Below are 17,755 nucleotides of genomic sequence, written 5' to 3'. Positions count from 1 at the left end.
GATCTCCTGTCATAGAGGTGAGAAATCTGTTTCTTTTCTGGTGAAAGGAGTGAACAGAAATTGTTCTGAGAAACAGCAGTAGGCTTTTCATGTCATGTGCCGACACTCAAATAGATAAAATAGTCATCAGAGATTGTAAATAGCCCCCATTGATAGGCCTAGGCCTACTTCAACTAAATTTAGATTTGTGGCCCGAGGACAAAAAAAAACCAGAAAAAATTTGATGGAATTCCGTATACACTTCCTACTCCACACAACCTTGACAACGTCAACGAACTTCATGGAATTGCGCAACTCTTTCATCCGCTGTTTTCCAGCCCAAATGCTTATATACTGATTCAACAAACACATATAGTGTGCATTAAAGATTATTACAATTTGTGCTTTTTATTTTTGGGAGTTTTTTGTCATCTCATAATAACTTACTTTGACGAAGAATCCTGCTGCTGTAGCATCGCCGAGTTCGAGGTGCCCGTCGCCATATTTCCGGTTAAAAAAAACCGTAGCTATCATCCACAGAACGTTTCTCTGTCTCGGACCGCAGAACATTCTTCATTATTTGAATTTGAATTTATTAAATGATGTTTCAGAAATTTCAATACGACAGACAACAGTCATAATCATAAGACGTCTTACCGATTTACTCTTGGACATGATTTTGGCTTTGATTGAAAAGTTGGTCGTCATGACAATGATCTCTTTTAAAGATTACTTTCGTCACGGATACAACGTCTAATAGGCGTCGATGTCTGACAAGGGGGGGGGTACAGGATTGTCATTGACCGCTGCATAAAAGATCTGCTGATGGGCCCTTGGGGGATTCAAATATGTACGATGGATCAAGGTAATTGATTAAAGCGTCTTCAAAGTTTCCCTCAAAAAGTTCAAAAATGTGTAAAAAGTGATTATTTTGGCGAACAACAATGGCGGACAGTCGCCCATCTTGATTCTGAGTGGGCCAGTTTTTGGGCTGAAGATATGTCTCAGGTACATGTGTAACCCAAATATCAAGACGTTACATTGAAGCGTCTTCAAAACTTCCCAAAACAAGGCAATTTGATACTACATATCTATGTCCCCCGCGATAGCCAGTAGGGAATGAATGACCCCTGAAGACACTGATCTGTTATCAGAAACTGATTCTGTTATCAATGGTTCTTCTTGAATCGTGTTTACAAGGTTTCATATGAATAACCAGTAGTGACCTTGACCTTTGGTCCTTGGAACCCGAAATCAATAGGGCACATCCTCTCCGGGGTAATCATACTACGTAATATCATGGTATTGCTATCGACGGTTCTTCTTGAATCACGTTCACAAGGTTTTACATGAATGACCTGTAGTGACCTTGACCTTTAATCCTTGGACCCCAGAATCAATAGGGCACATCCCCACCCAAACAGTAATCATACTACGTAATATCATGGTCCTTGCTATCAACGGTTCTTCTTGAATGACGTGCACAAGGTTTCACATGAATGACGTGTAGTGACCTTGACCTTTGGTCCTTGGACCCCAAAATCAATACGGCACATCCTCTCCCTAGGGGTAATCATACTGTGTAATATCATAGTCCTGCGATCAACGGTTCTTCTTGAATCGCGTTCACAAGCTCATGCGGACGGACGGACGGACGGATGGAGGCGGATACCAAGTCCCCCACTCGCGGCCTACGCCGCGCGGGGGACAATAACTGGATTCCGTCTACGGACATGCGGACGGACGATGGACGAAAAGAGAACCCAATAGCCCGCTGGGACTTAAGTCCCAAGTGGGCTAAAAATGAAATTCTTTGGCAAACACATAAAAAATCGGCGACATCATGGTCATTCATATATGACAAGGGTCTACCCCTTCAAAAATGGAAACTAGGCATTATAACATCATTCGGGGTCAGACGGTTTCATTAGAGCCGCCCATGTGAAAAGAGCCAATTGGAAATCATGTCGGGCAATTGCCAAGTTATACCCTTTCGAAATCAATGTGGAACGTCTTATCATTGAGAATAAGACGGGAAATGTACAAAATGAGAGACCGGACAAATTCAGAACTTCAAAGTAAAGCAGCGTTTGTGGCACGTCGGTAAATTCGAACAATTGCGAACGATAATATCGACAGATAGTGATAGCGCGTGTGTAAACTTAAATAACCGTATATATCATTCAAACTTTAGTAAGTGAAATATTAACCTCTTCCCTACCACTAGTGACGTATATCTACGTCGCAAATAATGACCTTCTCTCTCCATGCATGACCTATATTTATATCGCAAATATATTCATTTACTACAAATGCTGGTGTGGTGAGTCATTACACCACTGGTGTGTAGCAATACTAAACGACCTTGCGTTTCAATATAGTTTTACTATTTACTCATAGACGGCGAATTAGAGCCTAAAATACCGAACTAAATCGAATTGAATTTACGCTTGAGTGACAAAATGCACCATTTTGAGCGGAGAACAAAAGGGCACATGCATGCATTTTTCTATCTGTAGTTTTTAGCTGTATCTTTTATAAAATGTCATCCTGATCCAGATTTGATGTGGATAATGCATTATCAATGATTCTAGACGAATGTGAGCCAGAGAGTAGCAGTGAGGACAGCAATGAGAGCGAAAAACACGAAAATTTGTTAAAATATGGGAAAATGCTCTGGTGAGGCGTGTTACATTACCTATGGTAGCGAAGAGGTTAATCAGTGTTTTTGTATGTTTCAAATCAAGGGACTCTGCGCTATCGTGACCTCTCGAACTGTTATAAATCGCGAACTCCTACAATGAACTTTTAACTCAAATCGTCATCAATGCAAATATATGTAGCGCGTGTAACCGCTTACTTATCTCTGGCGGGGGAGGATATCGATGACACAGCCAACTTCATTCACAATAACAACTCTTTAGGTTAAATTCTACTAATTTATAGCTTCAACTCTCCTTATCAGTTCACTTTCAGTCAGGCATCACCGTAATTCAATCCTTTAACGCAAACTCTAGATAACCCAGTGTCATCCACGTCTCCATTCCCCAGTGCATGCGCAGTTAAATAATATATCTTGTTAGTGTAGAATAGAATATATAAGCAGTTGTAATACGGAATAATATGCTTCAAGTTCATTCTTTTCTCACACGACGTAGCTAGCTATGGCTAGCGACTAATTTCACTGTCACTTAAATTATGCTTCAATAGTTTGGGGCCCACTCTTATCTGCAAAACAAGTCAAGGATAAATTCTTAATACAGAAAATGAACTGATGAATGGTAACATAATTAGCCGCAGGAATGATTTCTTTGCTTGAAATACAGCGTGTACTGGTAGCAGCTTTAGTGGTCATAAAATGAGAATATTTTTTATATTAATGCCTATTTCAAAATCTTCAATGAAGAGATTTTTTCATTTAACGAAATCAAAAAGTCTCGGCGTGAATCAAGAATTCTGTCTGTGAATTATCATCTAGAATTCAATATCAAAATGCCTTCGCAAAGCATAATCTAAGCCACAATTATGATTGAAACACTGATCATAATCAAATTATCGTGACTAAATTAAGTTCGACATCAATTTCTACATCATTGGTTTTTGAAGATTGTCTAAGAAGTTTGATATCTATATATCCATATGAAACTATGTACCTGCGACTGTCGCGGTGAAAAAATAATGGACCTTGAAATTTGGTGTGGTGGTCAATCATTGGACAAACTAATGCAACCGCTATAAATGAGTGGTAACATATTTATAGGAGCCAAGCGAAGACAAACAAAATTTTAGCCAATCAGTGAGCAGGAATTTTAATTATCGACTCTCATTGTATCAAAACAATTTACAGTGTAGTTACTATTCATGCAGTCACAATGGTCTAGTAAGTAGAGCACAAGACTTGCTTCATATTTTGTTCACCTCCAATAGTTCCCGTTCTCCACAGGTACATCTTATCAACTTTGTCAAATGATCTATTCTACAGGCATAGGGTATATAAGACATAATCTTGAATGGTTTGACTAAATTCCATGGCCAAAATTGAAAAACTTTTGGGCTAAAAAGTCACCAGTGGCTTCCAATGAGTTGACTCAATTTTTTAGAATGAAAACAAAAATTTGCATGCAAATTCAGAAATTAAATACATTTAGGCCATCCCAAATTAACAGTCTGTTTCCAGCGACACCAACTCACGTTTTCAGGGCGAGTCAGTAGGTAGAAATAGTTGTATAAAAGCCTAGATTTCAAGCATCCAGAGTGTCTGTCATCCATGTGTTCAAAATGAGTCAATACATTGAATACACACGCCGGGGAACGGTTTCACGATGCACACATGACTACAAACATACACACCGCGGTAGCATATACATCGGCAGTGAGTAAGTTAATCAGCGTTTTTTTTCAAAAATTAAATGTATTGCAATGAATCCAAGAAGTTTTCACTTTCAAATTGGGTCGGTTGGGTGATAACAAACAGAGTTATTTTGGGATGGCCTAATTTATTTTCAAACATCCAACGGTTTTTTGTTCAGCAGGCACTTAAAAATACTGGTAAGATTTAGTTGATTTTGTCTGTAGACATAAACATGTAATGGGATAGATTTCTGTATCAGTTTCAAACAATTCAATGATTTTGCGTTTACCTTCAATTTCCTTGATATCGACCTGGGAGAAATCACAAATGACATCAGGCAGCACATAACGTTTGGGGTCCCCAATTTCATAAACAAGTTGTTCCGCAGCAGTAGCAAATGATACTAAACCTCCTGTATTGGGTGGTTTAGTGAGTATAAATGAACCATCTGCAGAACATTCAACAATAGGAAACCCGATATTCTCCCTACCAAAGAAGAACATTTCTAAATGAGATCAGTTTGAAATACACAAAATTCACCTAGAAAGGGAGGTACCAGTAATGGTTTAATGTTTCTGTAAATGATTCTGTTGGTAATTCTGCATCCAAGTCAGATGTATGAAATTGATAATGGGGTACCGGTACACATTAGATGGTCCAACAACACACTGGATTATTCACAGCAAAAATTAGTTCATTCCCGATATTTGAAGATATTGAAGATTTTTAGGCATCCAAATCTGAATATTATCCAATGAGTCATCCAATAGATATGTATAACATTGACTTTCCCACTCAGTGTATGGTAGATCCGACTGAAAATTGTGACCTTGACCTTGGAGCTACTGGAACTAAAATCTAATCACTAACTAAATTCATCTAGTAAAACACAATTTTTTGGAATTTCAGGAAAAAAAATTTGTTAAAAGAATCTGTTGAAGGGATTCGACGATAGGGCACGGAAACAACTGCAGATGGATGGACGGATGGATGACGTACACTTAAAAATGGATGACTAACGATTTAATGACCTTTAATGCAGGTTGATGGTTTAATCTTCTGTTGTTAGTTTTAATTCAGTTTTGAGTTTATTTCAATAAAACAATAAAACAGTCATACATTTTCTTTGACTTACATTTGATTAGTAAAACAAAAGGATTTACTGGATATCACATTATTCCATGCTTTAAAGAACAACTCAATTTCATAAAACAACATACTTTACATGTAGAAAATAATAATGGCTACCTACCAACCATTCACTTGGTCCCAGTCTGTGAATATTCCACCAGTTGACTGAGCTCCACATTCCACCAAATGGCCTGCAAGACTAAAAACAAGAATATATATAGTGATAGCAAAAGCAGTTGAAAATCATGCACAGCTATTTTGTGTTATGGTATGAAATACGCTGTAAAGTGAAAATAACTGAATTTTTGTTTATGTTTACTTCCATCTTCTACAATCCATTAAATACAAAAGAATTTAATATGAAAGTTGATTTTACATGAGGGTGTCAATTCTCATTTTATCAGCATTTTCATTTGACGTAAATGGGGCTGATTTACTCCGAACATATATATCATCTCAAATACTGATTCGGCGTGTCATAATGATGTCATCTTTATCCAATGACATTCAGGTCTTGAAAATCTCTTTCATTGCTCTGTCTGATATACATTTATGTATAGATGGAGAAATTGCATATAATTCAACAGACATGATTGACAACAATTGAAAAATTTGAGTATTCAAAAGTGTCATCTAAAGGCCCCCCGCACACGAACGAATTTTACAAATGCATGTTGCGCTGTGCAAAGTTCGTACGCATTTAGCGCAGAATATAGGGCCTGCACACCAGCCGAAAAATGCGCTCAGCAAAGGATTCAGCAATGTTACAAAAACAAGTGTACCCTATATTGACGGAAGCAAGAAATATGGATGTTTATACAACATTGCTGCAATATTGATGTTAATTGATGTTAGTTACGCACATGGCAGTGTTATCAATTGTCAAATCTAGTCCTTTTTGGCAATGATAAAGATTCATAATCAGTGACTGATAATATTAAGCTAAAGGATTTACAGCATTGTACAGCTTTGTGCATATTTCATCAATGGATACGAAATGATTGGTCTGTAGTTCCTTCCCAGTGTGCTCCCACCATTTTGTTTTCTTTGTTTGACTCAGAAGTTTTCTTTGTGGTTGTTTATTCTATTTTTCTACCCCCTGAGGATGATTTGGACATTTATCGATGATGGATGTGAATGTTTCACTGGTCTAGATTTCATTTGATGTTAGTATATGTAGTTAATTTGTCTTAATTGATCGATAAAGAGATTTTAGAACACGCTTCTTCCCTAATAGAAATTCTCGCCAGGCACAGTTCAGAAAATGGGGCAATATATATTTTACATAATTGATATGTTCATATATTTTATTCCTTTCAGATGAATCAGTGATCAAGGATAAAGATGCGGTCGAAGATGATAATATTAATAGATTTTGCGTCATATTAATAACTGATATCATTTGTATTTGTGAGGGAAATAAAAATCAATCGACTCGAGTTTACTTTCGAGTTGATTAGTTATTATCTATAGCTGTATGCATACAACCGAAGGTGAGGATATAGGCTAATGGATTAAAAAATGAAGTATAATTCATTGTAATATATAATATAAGTTGTATGGATGTTGCAGGAATGTTGCAAATGAAAAATAACATTGAGTGAGTGAATGAATGTTGTAAAAATATGGTCCAATATTGTCGTTTCAACATTTAACATTTCAACATTGATCCGATATTGTGGAGATGTTTGGTCTACGTATGCCCGTAGGCCTAGCATCTGGACAGAGAAGGCTTAGGCCTATTGCGCTTTAACCCTCCTAAACATCGCACTCCTACACATTTATTTAATAGGGTTAGGCCTCTGGGGTATTCAAAATCAATTTCATTTTCGAATGAAGAAACAAATCTTTTGTAACGTAGTATCATTCTAACAGCAATGCAGTTCACACCGTACCGTAAGAACTAGGGGTCCAGGGACACCATGCCCACTTGGGAAGTGGTTTCAAATGCTCAACAATCTAACAATTTCAACATTCCACGCCCCCTGGTGACCATTTACAAAAACCAATGACCTTCAAACTCACCACAATCATAGAACATGTCAGCAGCTACGATTTTGTAATTGATTGTGATAACAAAATATGCCTCGTTACCAATTTAATATGGAAATACTAAGTCACTCTACTATTCAACGCCCCCTGGTGACAATATTCAAAACCCAATGACCTCGAAACTCACCACAATCATAGAACATGTCATGAACTACAACTTTGCAATTGATCATGGTAACAAAATATGCCTAGGTATCAATATAATAAGGAAATACTAATTTATTCTACTATTCAACGCCCCCTGGTGACCATATAGAAAAACTTATGTCCTTATAACTCGCAACAATCATAGATGATGTCATGAGCGACAACTTTCCAATTGATTGTGGTTACAAAATATGCATAGAAGAAATGCTAAGATATTGTATTATTCAACGCCTCCTGGTGGCCATATACGAAATCCAATTACCTTGAAACTCACCACAATCATAGAACACGTTATGAGCTACAACTTTCTAATTGATTGTGGTAGCAAAATACGCTTAGGTATCAATATAATGAGGAAAAACTTTTTCCCACTTACGAATGAGTACTGGTGACACCAAGATGACCGCCAATTGTGTCATAATTGGCTGATGAAAAAAACCTGTCTCAGGTATAAAACATCCCTTTCCAAAGAATACCCATCACAAATTGTAATGAGAAATGGCAAACCAGTAGGAAGCTACAGGACTCAGAATTCGGGCCAAAATAAACATTTTTGGGCACTAAAAAGGTCATAGGACGGCCATCTTGAGTCCGACCGACCCAATTTTTGTTATGATGATGGGCCCTGGGGGATTCACATATATCCGCAAGATCAAGGTAATTGATCAAAGCGTCTTCAAAATTTCCCTCAAAAAGTTCAAAAATGTGTAAAAAGTGCTGAATTTGGCGAAAAACAATGGCTGCCAGTCGGCCATCTTGATTCTGACAGGGCCAGTTTTTGGGCTGAAGATGTGTCTAGGGAAGATACATGTGTACCCCAAATATCAAGACATTACCTTGAAGCGTCTTCAAAACTTCCCAAAATAACTGGATTCCGTCTACCGACGGACGGACGACGGACGAAAAGTGAACGCAATAGCCCGCTTGGACTAAAGTCCCAAGTGGGCTAAAAAGCACACGGATTGAAGTTACCCTATTACGTAATCATCTCACCATAACCCTTAGCGTCAAGACGTAGTCCATATAAGAAGCAGAGGTCAGCAAGACAAAACCCACATGGAGGCAGGATCGTAGCAAGTAAGCCGCGCCGAGTACAGCGTTCGAATTCAAAAAATTATTTTTGACCTTTGGCCGGGGCCCTAGGGGACCCCCAGGGCTATCCGCACCTTCAATTTGTCTATAAATATCTCCATTATATCCACTGAGTCATGTATAATACAGCATACTAGCTGCCTGGTCGATTTATAAAGCTTTCAATTTTGCCCTACTTTTGTTTATACAAGCTGACCTCAATTCGCCGATAAAGATCGTAGTGACCTGGATCAAATTTATTTATACATCCAGCAGCAAAGTCGAACAAAAACAGGTGCCTGGGTGTCAATACTACCAGGCATATATACAAGCAGTATACATCCTTCTCTTAAAGATGGCGACACCGATCGATAATCAACCCGTGACGTCATACGGTGAGGCGCTTAACTTCCGGGTGTTTGTTTATCCATTATCGCGTTCTTTCTTAGTTAGTTTTCTCGACAGTTCACTTGATTTATTCATCGTTATCGGCTTACAAATGGATTCAGGTTGGTAAAACATTATTCTATTACAATGCTATTACATTGCTAGGGTATATAATTGATTCCATTGAGTCATAAACCTAATTGAATTGCCGACAATAGAAATCGCACAATGGAATTCAATTAATTTCTATTCATCGTGTCGAGTTCTATCAATAAGGGTGGAGAGTGATATGACTACTTCTAAATCAGTGTTGCGTTAGTTTATTCATTTACCTTCTGTCACTGAATAGTTTAATTACTACTACAGATAACATAGTCACATATAGGCCTAGTAGAGAATTAATTTGTGCCACTGTCACCGATAGTCTCCTTTTAAGTTAGGTAGAGATTTTAGCTAGAATGATGTTCAATGAAGTGCTTTATTTTTTTAACGAATGTCTGATTTTCTTGGCTTTTAGGATCCAGTCAACAGTCCTGTCCCAGTACTAGTGAAAGTAGAAGTGGCCCTACGACAAGGTCGATGTTGACATGTGTAACTAATGCACCAGTTAGTAGCTCGAAAAGTAATAAGGTTGGAAACCCGGTTCCTAGCACTAGTAGTAGCAGGAATGTCACTGTCAGTGCCAGTCTCAGTCAGCAATGCACATGCACAGAGGTAAGGACATAGGCATTTTCTTTATATCAGCCTGATCTTAAAATTAGATTTCATTGATAGGCCTGCGCACGTACTAAGTCTAATTGTTTGCATGCTTTTAGTTATCTGTAAATGACATCCCTGGTGCATCGTTGGTTAAAGAGCCAAGAGATTGTAAGAAAACCGAATTATAGTTTTGGTTAAAGTGTCGAGCTTTGAAATAGAAGTCTGCTGATACTAAAGCCGTTTTGGTCAACAGGTAGGTCCTACACAGATAACATTGTGGTTAATAAGACTATTCCCATTAAGAAGAAATGTTCATACTTTGTGTAAATTCACTACTTTAATCACGTCTTGCCTCTTTTTATTATTAGAGTAGAAGAGAACAAGAAGATAAACCATGCAATTATTGGTCCCAATCCTCAGAAGTGTTATTCGAAAAGCAAGAAAGCTAAATGTATTGTATGCAATCCTCCACAACCATCAAGCGAACCAGTTGCATCTGCCAGTGACTCATCAGACTTAGCACGGGGTGATAAGGCTAATATTGTGCCATGCGATCTTTCGTATATATCCATACAAAAACATGTTGAAACGTCAGGAAGGAGAATCGTGGAAGGAACATATCGTGGAAGGAACATATATAGAAAAGACTATGAACGAAGGCTACAGGTTTTTTACGAGAATTACATCCATAATGTGAGTTCAGCGTATGACAATTCGCATAAAACTTGTTTCGCATAAAACATAAAGCTTTGTTAAGTGTTTATGTTATTGGTCGCAGAAGAAAAATGAAGAACCTCACAAAGTAAAGTGCTCAGTGTCATCTGATGGAACTGTGAAAAGTGCCTCATGTTCTTGTGTGGCTGGTGTTAACGGTCAATGTAATCATGTAGTTGGACTTTTATATTTTTTTTAGCCACTGTAATTCGATGAATTATTCAAAATTTCCTTTGGTAGGCACATGTACACACAATCCACAACAATGGCACAGACCCAGGACTAGTGGGTTATCGAGTGAACCAATAATGGGTTACTGTGTTGTAAAACCTGTGTACGATAAAAACGAAAAGGGAATCAAAAGTACCCTTTATGAAGCTAGGGGATCGGCAATTAGAAATAAAGATGGTGCAGATACCCTTCTCTATGAGTTATGTGCTGTTAACCCTCATTTTGGCCTATGTCAGAACTATAGTATCTCCTCGAAAAAATATGTGATAACGAAAATGGGTTTTGAAACGCCGATCGAGTCAACTTAGGCTCATCAACTAGCTGTAATTGAAGGCGACATGACAGTTTATTGTGATCTTGGTGATTTACTTCTTTTTTCATGTACCATGACAACATATCCAAATCTTCCTTTGGTAACGCCAACAGAAATTTAGCGAGACCTTTTATCTTACCCGATGACTTGTTGAAAAATAATGAATACAGTGAAGTGTCCATGAATTTAAACGAATGTTTTGAATTAGAGAAATCTACAGTTGGCCAGAATTCTAATGAAATGTGGTTTTAAGCCAGAGCGGGTCGAATTGTAAGTAGTAATTTTGGTAAAATCCTTGAACGCAAGTCATTGACTTTAGATTTTCTCTGGTCTTTACAAGTGAGAAAAGAGCTGTCCAAGGTACCGTCAATTAGATATGGAAGAGAATGGGAGTCAAAAACAGTGAATAAATACATGGAATATATGAACAATAGTGGTAATCCTGTAATGTGTTTTGAATCTGGCCTGGTGGTTCATCCACAGGTTCCTTGGCTGGGAGCATCGCCCAATCGTACAGTCATTGATAAAAAGGCTGGATTTTTAGAGGCTTTTAGAGGTGAAATGCCCATAATTGTTCAGAGATATGAAGCCACAAGGTGCTTGTACAAATCCAAAGTTTTGCTGTGTGGAAGTTGACGACAAAATCAGATTGAAAAAGTCACATGAATATTATGCACAAATTCAAGGGCAAATGGCTCTTACTGGCTTATCCTGGTGTGACTTTCTCATCGTCACGCAGAAGGGCATGATCATCATACGTGTAAAGTTTGATCCGGATTTCTGGAATGAGTCGATGGTTAAACTGATGGACTTTTATTTTAAGTTCTTTCAACCTGCCTTGTCATCAAACTGAAGTTAAACCCTGCTGTCACTGACCACTCTGACTGAATGTCTTATTTCCTTGTTATATAAATGTTCTTGAATTAATTCAAAACAATAAAACCAGAATTTATTATAATGTTGTATTGTTCAATATTGGCATAACAATAAATTTCGACAGTATGTAAAAAAGTTGTATGATGATATACAATACTTAGTAATTTACAATAGAAATAATATAGTTATTCATTTTTATGCTACCGCAGTACTGAAAAAATACTATGTATTTTGAAATCTATGCTGTGATAATGATAGAAATTATGTTATATAACAAACAAATGGAAGAAACCGTACAACATGTTACTGTACCAACTCATCACTCAGGTCTTACTCTTGATCTAGTCATAACTAAAATGGATTGTTCTTTGATTGTGTGTCCTCCTGTTGCGTGTGATCCTGGTTTTTGTAACTAATGCTGAAGTTTTAAGAGATCTTTATGAGATTATTTTCGACCTTTCTATAAATCGTCCATCCGTGGTTAAAAAGACTGTTACTTTTCGCAATTTTCGATCGATTAATGTTCCTGATTTCAAGAAAGACCTGGAAACCGACTGTCAAGCAACGGATATAGACTGTTCTGTGCAGGAATTAGTGATTAATTATAATTCCGCCACCTCAAAGCTTATAGATACGCATGCTCCTTCTCAGACTAAAGAGGTCACTTTGTGTCCACATGCACCTTGGTATACTGATGATCTTCGAACTGCTAAACAAGAATGTCGAAAACGTGAACGACTTTGGACTAAAACTGAACTGACTGTTCATCAACTTATCTACTGAGAACAATGTGCGGTAGTCAACGATCTTTTAAAGCAAGCGAAAAATGACTATTATTCCTCAAAAATTATTGAGTGTGGCAATGACATGAAAGCTCTTTTTAAGTTATCAAGTAAATTAATGGGGAAATCAGACTGTGCTATTTTTCCAACTCATGCGTGCCCTAAATTATTGGCTAATTGGTTTAATGAGTTTTTCTCAATAAGATTGTCAACATCTGTAGTAAACTCAGAGAGTTGTCCTCTGTTAACGATAACCATCTCAGTAATGATGTCCAGTTTTGTGGCAGTAGTCTATCGTGCTTTAATCCTTTAACTTGTGATGATGTTCGGAAACTCATCATGTCATCCCCATCTGCATCCTGTAATCTAGATCCTCTGCCTACGTGGTTGCTAAAAGAATGTATAGATGTTTTGTTACCTTGTGTTACTCGTATAATTAATGTATCTCTTGAAACTGGTGTTGTACCATCTATTTTTAAGATGGCCAATGTCTCTCCACTTTTACAGAAACCTAGTTTGAACAAAGAGGACCTTAAGAATTACCGTCCTGTTTCCAACTTACATTTTCAATCTAAAATACTGGAAAAAGCTGTTGCATCTCAGTTAGATAATCACCTTACTCAACATGATTTAGGTGATAAGTTTCAATCTGCTTATAAACCCTTACACTCTACAGAGACTGCTCTCTTAAAGATTCATTCTGATATTGCAGTAGCCCTAGATGACGGCAATGTAGTCTTACTTTTAATGCTTGACATGTCGTCAGCATTTGATACAATTGATCGTAATGTACTTTTAGACAGGTTGAATTTTTCTTATGGTATTTCTGATATTGCGCTGTCTTGGCTACGGTCGTACTCTCAGAACCCAGCGTGTATTAGTTAACGATCATCCATCTATTGAGAAAGTGGTTGAGTTTGGCGTTCCTCAAGGTTCTGTGCTAGGACCTAAATTATTTAATTTATACACAGGCCCGATTGGAGATATTTTCAAAAAACAAGACTTGATGTATCATTTATATGCTGACGACTCACAGGACTATGTTGTTGCGAAGCCTAAGCTTGAAAACATTGATCTTGGTATTGTGAAACTTCAAGAGTGCTTACGTGATTTAAAACCATGGCTTGTTAGCAATGGCCTTATGCAAAATGATGATAAAACAAAATTTTCTGTGTTTTGTCCTCGGGCAATGACCAATCTTTGCAAAGATCTGTCATTACAGGTAGGACCTTGCAGTGCCAATGTTTCTCATAACATTCGAAATCTAGGCGTAATTTTTGACCGGAACCTTACAATGGAAAAGCATGTTCTAAACATTTCTAAAACCTGTCATTTTCATTTGAGAAATATTAGTAGAATTAGGAGATTTTTAACAGAGGATGCTTGTAGAGCCCTAGTCCAGGCAACTGTTATATCTAGGCTAGATTATGCTAACTCTCTTTTATATGATATCCGTTCTGATCTGCTATGTAAATTACAGAGAGTTCAAAATGCTGCTGCCAGAATTATTTCAATGGAGAGTAAAAGGAACCACATTACTCCTGTTCTAGCCAAACTTCACTGGCTTCCATTTCATTTTAGAATTGAATATAAAATTTTGTTGTATGTATATAAAGCTTTGAATGACAGTGCACCGGAGTATATAAAATCAATGATATCTGTCTATGTTCCAGCACGTAATTTACGGTCATCTAATCAATTTTTAGAACTAAGCGCTATGGTTTACGTACTTTTACTTGCTCTGCACCAGTTTTATGGAATGCTTTACCTATCCACATCAGATCAGCCAAATCACTACAATGTTTTAAAACTTATCCTAAAACTGAACTTTTCACCAGACATTTTAACTAAATTCTTCATGTGCACGTTTTAAATGTTTTGTAAGATGTTTTTAGCTTAATGTTTTTATTTGTAAAGCGCTTTAGAGCCATTTTTGGATTAAGGCGCTATATAAATATTGTATTATAATAACAATAATAATGGTGTATAATTGTGATACAAAACTTAGATGCCCAGCTGGTTTAATCCCGATAAGTCCTTTCAAAGTATAGCTTTTTGATTTCAAAACTAATGATGATGGCATCTCGCATTTAATTTCTGTGCAATCAATAAGAACACGGGTGTTTGGGTATTTCTGTTTAAAACTAATAGGCACGCTCTTAATTATTTGCTCCTTACTAGGCCAAATTGGAAGCGTGCCAAGTTTTAAATATAAGAAATTGGCCCATCTTATGATAATTCTGCTCACTGTTGCAACAGATATTGTGAATCTGTAGGCCGAGTCCAATTCCATGAGACCAAGCCTCACCCTCATCAAAAACAAGAAAAACTGGTTTGTGGGTGACAAAACAAAGGGACGAGCCTTTTTATGTGATGCTGAGTCAGTACCAGCAAATATCATGATTTGATATGAGCCTGTAAGTTCTTATTTTCCTCTTCAAGGTTGGATACTATTTGTAACAGTTTCTCGTAGTCGTCTAATGCAATTGTTGTTGCAAGTTCACTTCATCTTCGATAACTACTGATAATGACGACATCAGAATCTACTGGATCAGTACCAGAATTAGCAGATGACGTAGATGGAACATTGTCACGCCACAACATCGGCTTATTTCACTTTCTTTCTTTTGTACCGGTATAGAGGGTTTTGCCTTCCCAGCATGAAAATACTTAAGGAACAGCAGTTGGATTTAAATATCGACGCCCTGAGAATTTTGAAACGTCACGATGATCAGTATTCTTAAAATGTAGCGAGCACACCAAAGTATTGTTGGTTATGGTGAAATACTGTCCAACGTCTCGTTTTATGCTGACTATCCACTTTTTTCGCATATCTGCGTCCTTTGAAAATAGAAAATACGAAACTGTGCCATGGCCATCAACAAGATAATATCCCGACCTTGTGCAGTACGGTACAGAGCAGGTTCTGTTACTCTAAAAAGATTAAATACACAAACGGTTATGATTCAAGTTTTAGTGAGCCTTGTGAAAACAGAAAGTATCACCTATTAATTTGAAAGTCGCCCCCCCTAGGGATGTTAACGTCTCATGTAACTGATAACTAATTACCTTTGAATCTTTTCTTTTGAAAGTTTTCAGATGTTTTTCGCCACTGTCATCCTAACCACGATCTTGCTGTGGTGGGTTTTTCTGTTCATGCAGACTAGCGGTACCGATACTGTAGTTATGGTTATCCATGACTGCAAAAAATAAACACAAAAAAGCTGAAATAATTACCGATATGAATTAACAAATATAACTGAGTAAAGATATCAAAGTCCAAGAGTTGTTTAGAGAAATGTTTTAAAACCAGCACATTTCTCTACCCAAATAGACTATTGGGTAGATTTATCAGTTGTAACTAGACATTGGCACTACCCAAATAATAACTAGACATTGGCACTACCCAAATAATAACTATGTCTATCAAATATTCGTTATTTTTATCCCGCTCGTTTGCGATTAGTAGAGATGGATTATTAGCCATTATACTGCTTGTAATTTTGTTGAATAATAAAATTGAATTGAATTGTTAGTCGGTGTTTAACTAGGCCTATCTGATATTCAATTAAAGTAATGGTTTTCTGCAGTCTAATGCACCGATTTCCAAATTATCTATGGATTGCTGCATGACGTACCTGTACCATCCGATTAGTATGAAAGGAGCATAAATCACTTCTGAATAGCGCCTCAAACACAATGATTTACGAACGAAGTAGTAACACTCGCTCACCATATGACATCACTTCCGGTTAGTTCCGTCTATTGCCGCGGTATAGTGCCATATTACGAGAAGGGTGTATAAGCTTCATTCAAAACCAGTTAGATAGTACAGGGGTGTATACATTACCCCACTATTACCTGAGGTAACACGCCGCCATCAACAGCTACACTATACTACACAATATTGGTCCAACCGTATGGTGTTTTTTCAATGCAAATTAGTATGGTTTAAAATTCCTCTGCATATCGATAAAAACATTTTTTTCATCAAGATAACCGCAGCCGTATGCATACTTAATTTTAGTTCAAGTATTCTCAAACAAATCTTTTTTACTAAGAAAATATCCTTTATCTAAAGATTAACGGCTTCGTTGATTTTGGTGAGCTACACGTCTTACTCAAACGAGGGCACTATTATCACACCTCCACAGTAAAGTAAATAGTGTAAACTATGCCACACATCAACATTAAATTTTCAGCACAGTGCAAGAAAAATGCAAAATCCTTGTCAATTTTATATCTTCTTTTGTAGTTTTCTTATTGAAGAATTGTGTATGTTGTATCATTAATGTATAGAAAGCCTACTTGTAAATTTGAGAGCAAATGTTGTGAAATCTGGTCATGTTGTGTTTATGTTAGTAGATCAAGATGACATCGCACAACATCGCTAAAAATCCAAAAAAAAACTGCATAAAATTGTGAATCTATCCAATCTAGGCTTAATTAATAGCCTTCAAAAGCGGTCGCCATTTAGCTGCCATCATAAGGGCCAACTTAATGCAGTCCTTGGTTCATGAATCATTTCACACTCGGCGGAGATAGCCGTCAACACGAATTCTACACTCCGGTTAATACTAATCGATTCAGCTGCGCTGAGTCTGATAATAATCAGTGGCGTTGGAAGTGCAGCGATTGTAGCGGCTAAAGCCGCAGAAATAATTTACTAAATGATGTTTTTTTTTTCTTTGAATACCATGTTTTTGAGGAAATTAAGTAAATTCCCCGCAGCAATATTTAGAACCTGTCCAAAATCAGCATTTGGCCGCAGCAATCAAAAATTGCTTCCAATGCGCCTGATACTAATGAGAAAGTAAGGTATTTCTCCGTGTGGCCTAACATTATTTTCCATTTTCTGAAGATGAAGTTATCACTTTACCTGTAGCTAAAAAACAAAGAGTCAGTGAGTCTTTCAGCTGCCATCAAGGGTCTTAAAACAGTATCCTGCTTTGAAATCAATGGTCCAACCATAGTCAGGATGTGATGAAATGATTCGGTGGAAAGCCCGAAACTGTGCAGGAT

At 37.2% G+C, this 17,755-nt stretch overlaps 1 protein-coding gene across 1 annotated transcript in view; it reads right to left on the bottom strand.

Annotated features, from left to right (window-relative positions):
* LOC141905259 (uncharacterized) overlaps positions 1 to 17,755 on the bottom strand; it is a 179,501-nt gene that overhangs the window by 50,652 nt on the left and 111,094 nt on the right. The window contains exons 8-9 of the mRNA XM_074794083.1: positions 5,583 to 5,660; positions 4,620 to 4,816 (exon numbers count right to left, since the gene is read on the bottom strand). Of these exons, the coding sequence (XP_074650184.1) occupies positions 4,620 to 4,816; positions 5,583 to 5,660 (275 nt within the window). The remainder of the gene's footprint in view (positions 1 to 4,619; positions 4,817 to 5,582; positions 5,661 to 17,755) is intronic.

This window comes from Tubulanus polymorphus, chromosome 5 (assembly GCF_964204645.1).
Source record: "Tubulanus polymorphus chromosome 5, tnTubPoly1.2, whole genome shotgun sequence".
Taxonomy (NCBI): Eukaryota; Metazoa; Nemertea; class Palaeonemertea; order Tubulaniformes; family Tubulanidae; genus Tubulanus; species Tubulanus polymorphus.
The sequence above is the reverse complement of the archived record's forward strand: the minus strand, read 5'-3'. Positions and strand labels throughout refer to the sequence as shown.